Source organism: Haemaphysalis longicornis, unplaced genomic scaffold, assembly GCF_048455015.1.
Source record: "Haemaphysalis longicornis isolate Haplotype H1 unplaced genomic scaffold, Haemaphysalis longicornis Haplotype H1 scaffold_1, whole genome shotgun sequence".
Lineage (NCBI taxonomy): Eukaryota > Metazoa > Arthropoda > Arachnida > Ixodida > Ixodidae > Haemaphysalis > Haemaphysalis longicornis.
The window spans coordinates 135,907,221-135,920,523 of NW_027526203.1; the positions used below are offsets into that span (position 1 = coordinate 135,907,221).

Below are 13,303 nucleotides of genomic sequence, written 5' to 3' on the forward strand. Positions count from 1 at the left end.
ACGACGACACCACCCACCTCAACAACGAACCAAACTTTACTGGCGGGTTTACGGACCCCGAGCTGCATTCCTATGAACAGACCTCGAGAACACCGGGCTTCAGCGGGGAAGGGCACGGAGTCTAAGTGGCCAGTGGTCAACATGAGAGAGACGGGGTGCCGCGGGTGAACGGTGAAAATGAACCCGGGCCGGACATCTCGACGGGCCAAACCAGACTTTTGGCCGAGAGAAATTTCGGCTTGAAAATTGGACTGCGAACTGTGTCTTTGTATTAGAGAGGTTATGAAACCCCGGGTACATATGATAGCTTAGTCTCGCGATGTCGGAATATCGTCAAGGTGTCGGCAGAGAGCAACGAGTTTACTTCGCCAACGGGCCGAACGAGAGGACAGAGGAGAAGCTCATTCCCGCCTTGCAGGACAAGCCACGCTGCGACGTCAAGGAAGCGACAAGGAGCATCCCAGGTTCTTTACAAAACTGCCAGAGGTAAGTGCTGACGCGCTGGCGCTTGCCACCGTTTTTTTATCTACATTTCCTGCAGTCCAGTGCGTCCCGATACTGCAATTTCCGAGGCCCGAATCATTGGTGCTTTGAATGGCAGACCGTTAAACGTCGAATTCGGAGGCTGTTCAGGGTAATAACACACGGAATTAGGCGTATGATATCTCCGATTTACCTATAGCATTTTGTTTCCTTCCTTCATAACTAGTAGCTACAGATTTTGTTTGGAGAAAAATATGGAAGCGCAAGAGGGTTGCCACGCAGATCTGAACTCTCGAGTGCCTATGCACTTCCGTTTTTGCCGACTTCGATTGCGTATAACGTGTGGCATGCTCCGGAAATGTATAGTTAATGTGCAGTTCGCGTATTTATTCCCGTAAATATTGTAATTACTACCGTTCTTTTTTTTTTTAATTTTGCAAACTTCGCGTAGGATCTTTGACGTGCTCAGAAATCTTGAACATACGACTGTTTTTGATATCCGCCCACATCACATGGGCGGATACAGTTAATTTCATTTCTCTATGCAGGTTTACGCGCATTTATGGTAAACGCTGCGCCTTTATCGTGTTTGTACTAGTAACGGCGGATACCCTCGCCCTCTCGCCTAATTTGCATAGAAAAATTACCTTGGGTTGCCCCCCCCCCCCCCCCCCCCCCCCGAAAAAAAATCCTGGGTACGTGCCTGCTCATTGCCCACTGCTTTCGCGGGGCAAATGCATTGTGTCTAAAGACGGCCTGCGCGCCCCGGCTGACGCATTATTTTGCAACGCTGCTTTCGTTAAGGGCCTGTTCGCCCGGCAAGTGCTTTAGAGTCAGGATGCAAAATGGAAAATGTGTTTTTGAGGCGGTCAAAAGGGAACGCAGACATGAACCGATGTTAGACAAATTGAGCTCTTTAATTCAGCGAAGTTGCCGTTGATTGACTTGCTGGCAAGTGTCGGCGTGCGCTCGATGGTGTTGCAGGAGCCAGTAGAAGACGAAGGCCGCGTCGAAAATCGGGCTGTCCGCCTCGGCCCCCAAGGGCAGCCCGTCGCGAGAGTCATCACTCCCGGACCGTCCTCCCGGTTCTCCAGGAAGACGTGCTCCAAAGTGCGCTTCAGCACCCGGAGGTGGTAGGCAATCCAGCAGTCCGGAACTGGAGGCCCTCCAAACTGCTCCCCCTTCGCCGCAAGCCGTTGGGGCTGCAGGCGCGGCTCCGCTTTGACGAAGTCGTGCAGGGGGCGCTCGAGAGGACCTGCGCTGGCTGCCGCTATGGCCTCGGGCAGCTGCGGAATAAGCGACGAAAGAGAAATGCTTCACGTTGTCACCCGGTCAGTCAGGTATTGATGCGTATGCGACAACGTCCCAGATGTGAGTGAGCGCAGTTATTGCGTCCCATCAGCATGGGTCTCCCTCCTGTGCTGTTCACGTTTGGAGATGCACTACATCGCTTCTGTAAATCGGGTTTTGTGCACCAGACATTATACCTCAGTGAAGAACAAGGCAGTGAAAGATATCCCAATTAAGTGCTTATATATGCCTTGTAGGCCTATATAGGCCTATATGGCCTATATAGGCCTATATAGGCTTTATATAGACCCACTGTAATAATGTCGTTGATGTCCCACACGCTGCCAAGGGTGACGAAATTATTTTCTATTTTTCGGGGAATGAGGAGATGGCGCAGTCACCGAAGTGGCGCCTCTCGATCGGGTCAGTGTGGTGATATGCAAATGACGTTTTCCAATTTTGTTTTAACGTTTGCATTCGCTCCAGTACATTGCGCCAGCGTTTCTCTAGACGTGTTGGCAGCTGGAAAAGAAACGGTTCAAAGCGCAACGTCCAATAGCCAATCCTCGAGTTATCGAGAATAGCAGGGCTCAGGCCACAGCCCCGTAAGGGGTGCCTACAGCTCGTATACCTTTACCTTCATGGCGGGCTCCAGACGCTGTTCAGACGACAGCCACCGTTGGGGCGGCAGGTCGGGACGAGCACGGCGCAACGGCCCCCGCTCAGACGGCTGGGCCTGTCTCACGCCGGCTACCGATGGGGCAGCGGGGGAGGCCGCGTCGCCAGAAGCCGAAGAGGACGGCGCTGCACGAGAGATGAGGAGGTGACGATGCGGCCGTTCCAACGACAAAAAAGGAGAAGGAAAAAATACCTCTCGTGCTCGAGCCGTTAGCGCCAGAGCGTGCGAGCAAAAATATTAAAAAATAAGACCACGGAGCTTTCGTCGCGTGCAGAAACTGCGAACGTCGATCGCATACGCATGAAAGCGGCATTTGTTTTTGGCGATAAGGTGTTTTTTTTTCTTCTTCTTTTCAGCTGCTGCCTTTCAATATAAAAAGGCAACAAGCATCAACCCAATGCTGCGGTAGCGGTAGACACCATAGCTGCGAAGTCTTTGCTCTCTACATCTGGCGAATGATGCCTGCCTGGCGTTCGCTGCGAGATCGGTACAAGGCGAATCGGCTGTTGTCCTTGCGCAGAATCAGCTAGAACATATGTACAGGCGGATAATACGGGGGTGGAGAGAGAACGACCATAACTCACCAGTGTGCCAGGAGACGCAGACTGGAAGGCAGCGAGGCGCTGGACAGACGTGGCTCGCGGCGTCGGTTTACACTCCACTTGGCATGGGCGGCTGTGCTGACGTGGATCGCAGTATGCCGAGAGGAAAAGGTTCCTCTACGGCCGCCTAGTGACGCTGCTGTCGGTGGCGCTGCGACGCGTGGCATGCCGAAATATGGGCGAACGAAAACAGTAGTTCGCCTATAAGGCCGTCTCCTTTCTTTTGCAGCACTCTAATTAACGTGCTCCAATACGAAAAGGAGTAAATCCCTTGTCCGTTGCCGATTCCCCAGGGGTACGACGGGCGTAATATTTTGATGAGGGCACCATCATCATCATCCTCCTCAATGCATAATCAGGCTTATGAAACTCAACCTTTCACAAACGCGATCGAGCCATGATAGATGAAGGACTGTGGCCCCAAGACTGACTACGGTAGCGCCGACCGCCCACTCCGCTCTCTTTTACTTCCTTCTTCCTCGGCGCCGCAGGGTCTTTAAAGGGACACGGAAGGGTCCCGCAGACGTCGTGTGGTTTCTTTTGCAGATTAAATTCTGGTATTTCCAAGCGATGTTACGACTACTCTGGGTGCGTTTGCGCGAATTTAGTGACCATAAAAAATGAATCCAAAGAGGCTGTTTCACTTTCTTTATGCCCCTCGCTTGATTCGGCGATGCCTCCTGTGAAGCGTTAGGGCAGAGAAAGAGAGAAAGATAACACTTGAAAGCGGCCTATGTGCGGACTGCCGAAATGGGGTTCTGGTGGCCGGGAATGTGCTTAAACGGATACTACGCAGGAGTCAGGGCCCCGCACCTGGGCAATCTGCAGTGCGACGGAATGGGGGCTGGTAAAGGTGTCGACGTAGACACTGGGGTGACCTCCTGGTGCGAGGACCGGTAAGTACAGTACTAAAGGCGTGCTTGACGTCACAAGAGGCACGCATTACGAGTTTTTTCCACGTAGGCTTGACCGCGTGTCCCACGATCAGTCGAGCCCTGGTCACTGTCTTTGCGGGGTGGACGCTCTACTGCGTGGGGCCGTCAGGCGTCATTCTCCCGGTCGTAAGTACCAACCTATATATATCTCCTTGAGTTCTTATCAGACCTTCCGTCCGGTGAACGCGACACGGCTATAGGAGGAATGTTGTAGTGCATTGAACGGGCGGAGAAATTTCAAGGCGACGCTTTCGGGATGTCTTTGCGACGTAAGTATTTGCAATTTTAGCTATCGATTTTTAAGAACCGGGACACGTTCAAGCATTGAAGTACCTGAACTCAAGTGTGTGCTCGCGTCGCAACTGTCCTGAAGCCGATGTTAGAAATCTGCCTCGCGAGCAACGGCCAATTCATACGTCCTAACATTGCTTGCTTCGGTCCTGAAGCAGTGTGCTATGTATGTGCGTGCTTACTCACTGCGTAATTTTTCACGGCGTAGACTGTCTGCTCGGTTGCGTAAAGTTGCCGCGCCACAGCGGTTAACTTTACTCAAATTTCCGATTGCATTGGCCCCATTAACCCGCCCCATTCGTAGTGTTTGTTCTGATTGCTGTTGTATTTGCAGACCTTTTTTTCAATAAAAAAATACACGTCTTAAGACGACCCCGTTACACGAAAAGGTTTACCCAGCATTGTCCTGCGCATGGCCCACGTGCGGGCCCCAGGCTCCTGCGGGGTACGTGTTTAAACGGACCATGAAGACAAAGTTTGAAGTTTGTTTTATTCGAAATATTTGTGTTTTATAGTGCCGACATCCGCGCAATTCCGACATCGCGTTGATATCGGTCGAGATGAAGTAGTCCGTTCGACGGTCATTTTTGCACCAGAATAACAACCGCAGTAGCAATCCTTAGTATTGCGAGTAAAAAAGAGGGTCCAGATTTACAGAGCTGCTTGCTCGTGCGGTATCAAAAATCAGCTTTGCTTAGCCGGCGCCTCGGCTATGATATCGCTCTTTTTGAAAGGAACAAACCACGCCGGGGCGAATATCATTCGCTAACAATTTTTACTATTTCAAAACGTGCAAACAGCTTTGTGAGTATCGGCCCAGTATTTTTCACCTCGCTGCACATGTGCGCAAAACCGTCCCGTAGAAAGCTGCGGAAGACACATGACCCAAGTCTTGTTGGTCCTGAAGCCTCCCCCGTAGTATTCTCGTCCGCCGCCGTGAAAGTGGTCCTGGGAGTGATGAAATGGCTTTCTTTGCCCCGCTGTCTCGCCAGTGAAGAACAAGCTTGCTCGCTACATCCCTCCGCAAGTCGCCGTCATACCGAGAGTGCCGCCTCTCCAGGCATCGTTCCCTCTTCGCCTCCGCTGGAAAAAGACCGCTAAGGGGCCGTGGGTTGCACTCGCACTGCACATCGGCTCTAACTTCTGGTCCCTGTCCCGCAGGCAAATCGCCTGCCCTGCCGACGAATTGTGTCCTACGGAGCTCGGTACCTCACTGGGACCCCCTGGTACACCGGGTCAATCTGAGTCACACACAAGACCAGTAGGAGAAACAAGCCTCGACGTCCGTGCCTCCGGGTGGACTTTCTCGACGATCCGACCGATCGCCAGGACCCGCGACCTGCGCACACGCGGGCCTTCCACTGAAGCCCCCTCCCAGACGTACATGGTCATGATCACTGATGTGTTGTGGCGTTAGGGGTTGCATTGGGACTTAAAGGCCAACTGGACTCAAATTTTTCTTTGCCAAAATTTGATCAAAATTAATACTTTATGCTTCAAAATTCATCATGGCGAAGTTCTACGCCCGAGACCCCAATAGCACAATGACTGCAAGCGATCAAAGTATCCGCAGCAGACGACGTTTGCACCTGGCGGGGAGTCGCCGAAACAAGTTCCGAATGGCCTGGGACAGACAAGAGGCACCTGCCCCGTGGTGCTCGTCCCCTCTGGCGACCCGCACGGCGCACTGCCAGGAGCAGGGATGCCTTCGCGTGCGGTTTCTCTGCTACACTGCGTCACTGTACCACCATCGACATCCCACGTTTAACTCTAACCGCATAAGTAGCGATATCCGCAATTGTTTCAATGCAATAACAGAGATTAGAAGCGATTGCGCGCGATTGAGATAGTTCTGGAGCTGGCAAAACGTTTTTACTTAAAAATAATATTTTTACTCCGAATAATAGCACGAAACGCACACTTTCCTGTACATTTGTCATTCCAATTGCTTCTGGCACAAAAAAACATATTTTATAAATCCCTGGCCACTTAGACTTCGGCGTCTAATATTAGCCGTATATGGGTAGGCCCAGCGCACCCTCCACCCTTTGGACCTCTCCAAAAGTTTGCAAATATAAATTGAGCTGTTCTACGCGTGGGTATAAACATTTATGCAACGTATGCCTCGCTCGCTTTGTGAACCAAAATCAGCCTTAAGCCAGTTCTACATGGGGCGAATTCGCTTGCGAATTCGCAGCTGCGGCGCCGCTCGTGCACCAAAACGATCTATTCTCGTTGCTGTGGCGAATTTCCAAATGTTTGGAAGAGCCTAACTTCTCTTGTGAACGCCGCTTAGCACTTTGCAATATGTCGCAGCAGTGAAAATAGGAAAATAAATCGTATTGCCGCACGGGCGGCGCCGCAACTGCGAATTCGCATGCGAAATTCGCCCCATGCAGAACGGGCTTTCCCCGCACAAAGATCGGCCGTCGTGTTCGCGAAGCCCCCACCATGACTGGTTTGGAACCCGCTGAAAGGTCTCAAATGCCCGCTTGTGTTCAGGACGCACTCCCTCCGGGTAAAGCCCAGCAGGCGAAATCGGCAACTGTGCACCATAATGCATATGACATTGTTATGAGCAAGGGGGACGAGCCAAAGTTTGCACAAATCTGCAACATTGTTAGTGCACAGAATGAAGTAGTGCTGTTGCTGGAAAAATTGGAGGTTGTGGAATTCCGGAGGCACCGGTTTGCGTTTAAGCTGTCCACGATAGCCTTGACTTGTACTTTGGAGGTGAGGTAGTGCCCAAGTGTGAAATCGTATTGTTAGATTAGAATGTACCATGCTTTCAAGAAATCATGTTAGCTCAGCCGATTCAATCACTCTTACCCTTTCTCATCAAGATTTATTTTTTCCCGCTCATTCTTGTTCCTCCATGTAGTGACCATAAGTCATGCTGCCCAGTTGCTGACATCATTTATGTTTTCTTTTTTCTACCATATTTCGGAATTGCACAGTTTTTTTTAAGTATATACCAACTAATTCACACATTTGATGCTCCTGTTTGATCATTTGTTTTGTCATTACGTCAGCATTGAATTTTCTTTGCATTGTGTAGCAATATCTCTCTTGACCAAGGTATAGCTCATGACGTTTGTAAACTATTTTGCTGGGGCTGAAAATTCCAAATGTTCATTGTCTTGTGATTTTAATTTTTGGTCATTATCTCTCGTCTGATGAACCGAGGTGTGTGGGTTATGCTTTTGAAATTGGATTCATGTACCCATTGTCTTGAATTCCAATTTCCTTGTGCCTGCATTTGTTCGAAGATTTTTTTTTTGCTTTTATGTCCTATATATATGGCATTGCTGCCCTATTTCGTTTTTTTTTTCTTTTTGCTGCTTCACCCTGACGCTGCCTTAGTTTCTGGATTTTAGGGCCCATCCAGTTGTTGACGTGCAGCGTTTTTCTCAGCATATCCACGAAATGTTTTGTAAATTCTATTGGACTCAGCCCAGTTTAGTACTAATCCCATGTTAAATTACTCATTTCACTATTAATGTGGTAAAGCTTATGCCAGTCTTTTACATCGTATGGCTTCCCAAGAGGTCAGTGAATTACGAATTTATCTCTTGTATGTGCGAGTGCCAGAAGTATGCACTCACTGGAAACAATCAATTTCAGTTGCGCACAGTAAACCGCTGTACACCACTTGCTCGTGTTCCTGATTGCACACCATGCAATCATGATTTGTTTGACTATGTATATACATATCTCATGGTCTGGATCAGTGCTGACAATTTGCGCAAGACTTCAGTGTCATTTAGGTCCTTCAGTGTTTAATTGGCTGAAAGGCGGTTCCTCAACATGTTTTGTATCACGATATGCCTTTTAAGGTTTTTTAGGGAGTTCCCGATTAATTTTTTTCTCTTAATGTCTAATAGTGGACTGAATAAACGTTGTAAGTCTTTTTCTAGTTTAACAATTGTATAAGCTGTTTGAGTGTTTGAGTGTTTGAGTGTTTGCACATGTAGCTGTTTGAGTGTTTGCACATGTATTGAGAACAATGTAGAGCACTTCAGAAGACGCTCTAAGTAATGGCCTTATGTGTCGCCCCCTTTCTGACAGTTTTTGTGGCATCATATTTAATGAATGTGGAGTTTGATCGTTCCCCATCATACGTAAGCTCACCCACTTCTTTCCCATTCTTGGCCATCTTTTTCGGGGACCTGTTTCCTACTTCACAACAATCTGCAGGGAAGCTAGATTATTGTAAATAATGGCAACAGTGCTTTTTTTTTCAATAAACAGCAATGTGTATCTTCCTCCCTAAATCATCTGTGAAATGTGTATTGAAATGCACAGTATGATTGGAAACAGTCTACGACGTTGATCAAAGCATGAGAATTTTACTGCTCTGATTTTTTTTTCAATAAAGTTTACCTTTTGGAGTGTTAGGAAAGAAAGTGTTGGAAAACGCACGGTCAGAGTTCTTGGTGCAATGCTGCCTACCATCCTGTGTAGTAAGGTGTAAGTTACATCAACATAAATACCTCAAAAAGAGGCTGAGTGCACATTCACCCAGATACCATGATCGTTAAGGCGTCAGACGTAATCTAAAGGCACAAATTCGGTCCCCACTAACACTGACATGTAATTCGCTGCCCTCAAAAAAAGAAAAATTGGTCAAATTATTCTTATATGCTTTCTTGGATGTTTTACACTGCTGGCTTTTCTCTCTCTCTCTATCTCTCTCTCTCTCTCTATCTCTCTCTCTATCTATCTATCTATCTATATGTGTGTGTGTGTGTGTGTGTGTGTGTGTGTGTGTGTGTGTGTGTGTGTGTGTGTGTGTGTGTGTGTGTGTGTGTGTGTGTGTGTGTGTGTGTGTGTGCGTGTGCGTGTGTGTGTAAGTGTGTGTGTGTGTATCGGAGGACGCCAGCATGGAGACAAGGTTGCGTACATATAACCAAATTTAGGCTTAACGCACTAGGGCAGTGGTTCTCAACCGGGAGTGTGCTGGAGACCCCATTTAGGGCTTGCTAAATTGGTGGAGGACCCCACAATGAATTGTGTTGATTGTGTCAGATGCCAAAAAATTTGCTCTGACACCTCAAGGCTCCAACATACTTATTCGGTGCCCACTTTTTGTCTCACTTTTATGCTTATCCGCATCATATGTCCGACCAATCTGCAAAAGTCACCCACGCTCAAGTGTGGTGCCACTTGTGTGTCTGGCTTTTCCGCATAGCTGGCGTGTTGTGCAAAAAGCCAACGTGAAAAGATGGGCTGGCCGGGGAAATTTGTGAAAATCGTGCACCGAATACACTTTTTCGTATAAAATGCTATTACAGCAGGAACGTATGCAATCTGACGAACAAAATTTTACATACCGAAAAAATACGAAGATATAAAATAGTTGTAAAAGTGAACCAACAAAATTAAAAGCATGCATCTTGTGCATCTCCTCCAAAATAAAGGGCTAAATTAAAACAAAAATCACGCACCCCTCCGTCTAACGACGGCGATGGCTAAACGCGAAACTTTCTCGTGGTGGATTTATTGGTTGGCCAAACCACACTGCGAGTATGTGTAGAATACCCACAGCAACTCCCGGGTGTGCACTCCGTAGGCCTATCGTTTGGGTTTACAGGGGCTGCTTTGCGTTCAGTGAGCAACTTTTTGAGTGGGTTGTAGTTTGAGGGGTTAAACGCCAAGATGTCTCGTGGCTAACATCCTTACGGCATGCAGCGCAACGCCATTCATCCCGTGACGTACTCTTTGGTTATCGTCTGAGTTTTTTCCAAACCGCTTCTACTATATATGCCGAAATATAACAATAAGATAGACGCCGGCTTCACAACGCGAGAGACTCGACGTTTGATTCCGTCGACGGGAAGCATTTTTTTTTCTTTCACTTCAACCACGACCACTCATCATCATCGTTAGAGAAAGTTGGCTTTCCTGCAGGGCGTATTGGCGTACAACGGCATCAGTGAGGGCACTGAGGCTTCGCTTTCAAAAAGTCTCGACAACACTGGAAACACGAATAAAAAATCGTGAAAGCGAACCAACTGCGTAATGTCCTTTCGCACAAAAAATACGCAGTTCGCGGAGTTAACAGGTGTAATCGTGATAATAACGTAACTGCAGATCATTAATGGAATCATCCGCAAATAAGATTCTAAAAAACAAAAGATACGAGAACATAAAAATGAAATGATAACAGTGGAGTAACGAAGTAACTGTATGCATATCTAATACACGTGTAACCCAATGTACGTCGAAGCTCTAAAACATGCATATTATATGTATGCCGCAAAGTATGCATGCATGCGAGATTCTTTCGGAAGCAAACGAGTCAAAAAAGAGTCGATGAAACGACGACTCTGTTGTGTGACTACCTTTAATCGTTTGCCGGAGTCAGCAAGTTCCAAGAAGAGTCGTCGTCGCTTTGACTCACTTTTGACCACCTTTTTTCTTAGAGTGCGTTATAACGGAGTAGTATCACGACAGCAAATTAGTTTGTTATAAGCTACATTCGTTGCAACAGTAGAGGTAAAAAGCGTCTATAACCAATCTACAATCTGACTCGCGCAAAAAATACTTGACACCAAAAAGCCATTTTTAAGGCTTCGAAAACACTATAAAGAAGGAAATCCTTATCTTTCTCCTTATTGCATTTCAAGCTCAATGAACCGGAACGTTAGCACGTGAAATTAAAGGAGGACAAATTTCACGTGACAAAACAGGCCTACGTCCTTATTCATTTGACGAAGGATGTGATCTTCGTCTGGTGGCTACTCACGGCACTGAGCAGGATTAAGTTTTTCACGAGTGTGCACGAACAAAAGAGCCTTTATTTTCTGTAGTTTCTGACTACGGGGGTTTTTCCAAGTAGCTTCTCAGCCTCCTGGTCAAACATTTCTTCGTTATATCAGATATCGCGGGCGGCTCTCGCGATTTCAATTTTATTATAAAAGAATAAGTGTCATTGAAATAAAGCGTGACCAACCATAGTTTATATTTAGTCACTATAGCCGATAAATTGTTACATCACTGTTCGTTATAACGAGGTTTAATGCGAAACGCGACGTTACGACGCCCATTTGGAGGCTGCGGTGAGCAACCGCCGGTACTGGCGCGCCCGCTTCCGTTTTATCACCTACGTCACTCCCAGCCGCCTCCGGTAATGGCCGCCTTTTTTATTCAGTATCGGTTCCGAAAACGCAATCTTCACGAGCCGTTTGTGAAATGCGCAATCGTGTTTGAAATGCAGTATTTGGCATTTCACAATCTTGGCATTTCACAATCTTACTTCTACGTTGTCGAAAATATGAGTGCTGTTGGCCTTGAGCTGAGCGGTGTAGATCAATTATCAATTCCCTGATATTTAAATAATCAGTTCCGAATACAGCCAAAACTCGATATAACGAAACCCGACCTTCCGAATTTATCGATCTAACGAGCAGATTCGGATTACCCCACAGGGGACTACACGGCTCAATGCTTTTATGAACTCAAATTAACGAACTAGATTCAGTGCCATTACCGATTTAACGAAGTATTTCCAAAAGCATGCACATTTAAAAAAGGATCAATTTGGAAAATCAGAGCATCCATGACTATCTGAGCACCGACCCAGACGCAGACGCCGACACGACGGGGTTTTGCACGATGGCGAAATTGTACAGCTAGTTTCGGGCGCACAAGAGGTCTCATAAAATGCTGACAACCCAGAAACTTCTGAAGCTCCTGTGCACGCTCCAGGCCAGGCCAGGTGTTCGACGCTTTTGACTTGCTCAGGCGCTTTGCTGGGGCTCACGATGGAACCAAGGGCGCGTTGAATGCGCTTGCGTGCTACCAAAAGTCTGTCCGCCAAACGATAACGAAGTGCGCGCAGGCCGAAAACACAGGATTTTTTGGCCCAGGAAATAAATTCGTTCCCCCAGTACCCCCAGCGTGTTGTTATTATACCCCATTTCAGAAGCTGCGTGCAGCACTGTAGCGGCTACATTGTTTCTCGTCCGGCAAAACCACCTTTTTTCGTTGCTGCGGCAAAGTGCCAAACATTTGAAGCGGTCGGGCAAACGCCGCTCGTGCGGCGTGTGCGGCGTAGAGGGGCCGGACCTGCGGCCAATAGGAGCACAGCTCGGCACCACTTGCACGCTTGGAAACCAGAAACCAGGAACCCGATCGAGGTGGGCCCGCCGCACAAGATCACGGAGAAGGTGCGCTCCAGGGTGAAAGAAGAGGAACGCGCTCACTGGCAGTCCGCAATGCACCAAAAGTCTACCCTGGAACTATACCGCAACCACAGGCAAGATATAGGCCGGATGCGTGTCTACGACAACAGCAGCGGCAGCACACTCCTCTTCGAGGCCCGTGCGGGGACACTGCGCACGCTGCTGTACTGCCGGCACTACGACAGCACACCAGAGGTTCAAGCAGCAAAGTGCATGGCATGCGGGGACCACGAGGAAAGCATGGAGCACCTGGTGCTGCACTGCCACAAGCTGCGCCCACCCGCCAGAGTCAACGCCACTATACAACAGGCGCTAGGGTTCGAGGACGGCGTCGACAATGCCATGGACGTACACACGACGAAAGAGCGACTGCAACTCTGGCAGCGATCGGTTCGGCTGGGTGCGGCTGTGGTGACGGTGCAGTGAACGCACGAGTGAACTGCAGTGAATGGTGATAGTGCAGTGGACGTACATACGCATGCAGTGTACCATATGCACAAGACTGCAGGAGAACTGCTATCTTTAGTTTTCTCGCTGGTGGGAACGGTGCAATTACTTTAGGCATTCAGTCGTTTTTTTTTTTCTTTTTGTATGTATTTTGTTAACTTTTTCACCTGGCTTGGACATTTCGGTGTCCGCCCGATACAAAGGGTTTCTGGCCACAATGATGATCATCATCATCATCGACAAAAGCGCGGGCACACCAAAACTAAGGTGGCCACCTTACCAAAACGTTTGTCTTCTCTGCTGTGTGCGCGTATATTGATAAAGAATGGGCGATTCTTATATAAAACCGCAAATAAACTTATATTTACCGCAAACCAGGCAGAAACAACT

General features: G+C 48.1%; 1 protein-coding gene across 1 annotated transcript; it reads right to left on the reverse strand.

Annotated features, from left to right (window-relative positions):
- Window positions 1-1,352: 1,352 nt before the first annotated feature.
- On the reverse strand, window positions 1,353-3,141 carry LOC144152856 (uncharacterized). Its single transcript, XM_077684396.1, has 3 exons — window positions 3,037-3,141; window positions 2,411-2,577; window positions 1,353-1,769 (listed from the first exon to the last, which is right to left on the reverse strand). Exons 2-3 carry the CDS (start codon window positions 2,414-2,416, stop codon window positions 1,353-1,355), a joined length of 423 nt encoding a protein of 140 aa, XP_077540522.1. The 5' UTR covers window positions 2,417-2,577; window positions 3,037-3,141.
- Between the last annotated feature and the right edge of the window lie 10,162 nt (window positions 3,142-13,303).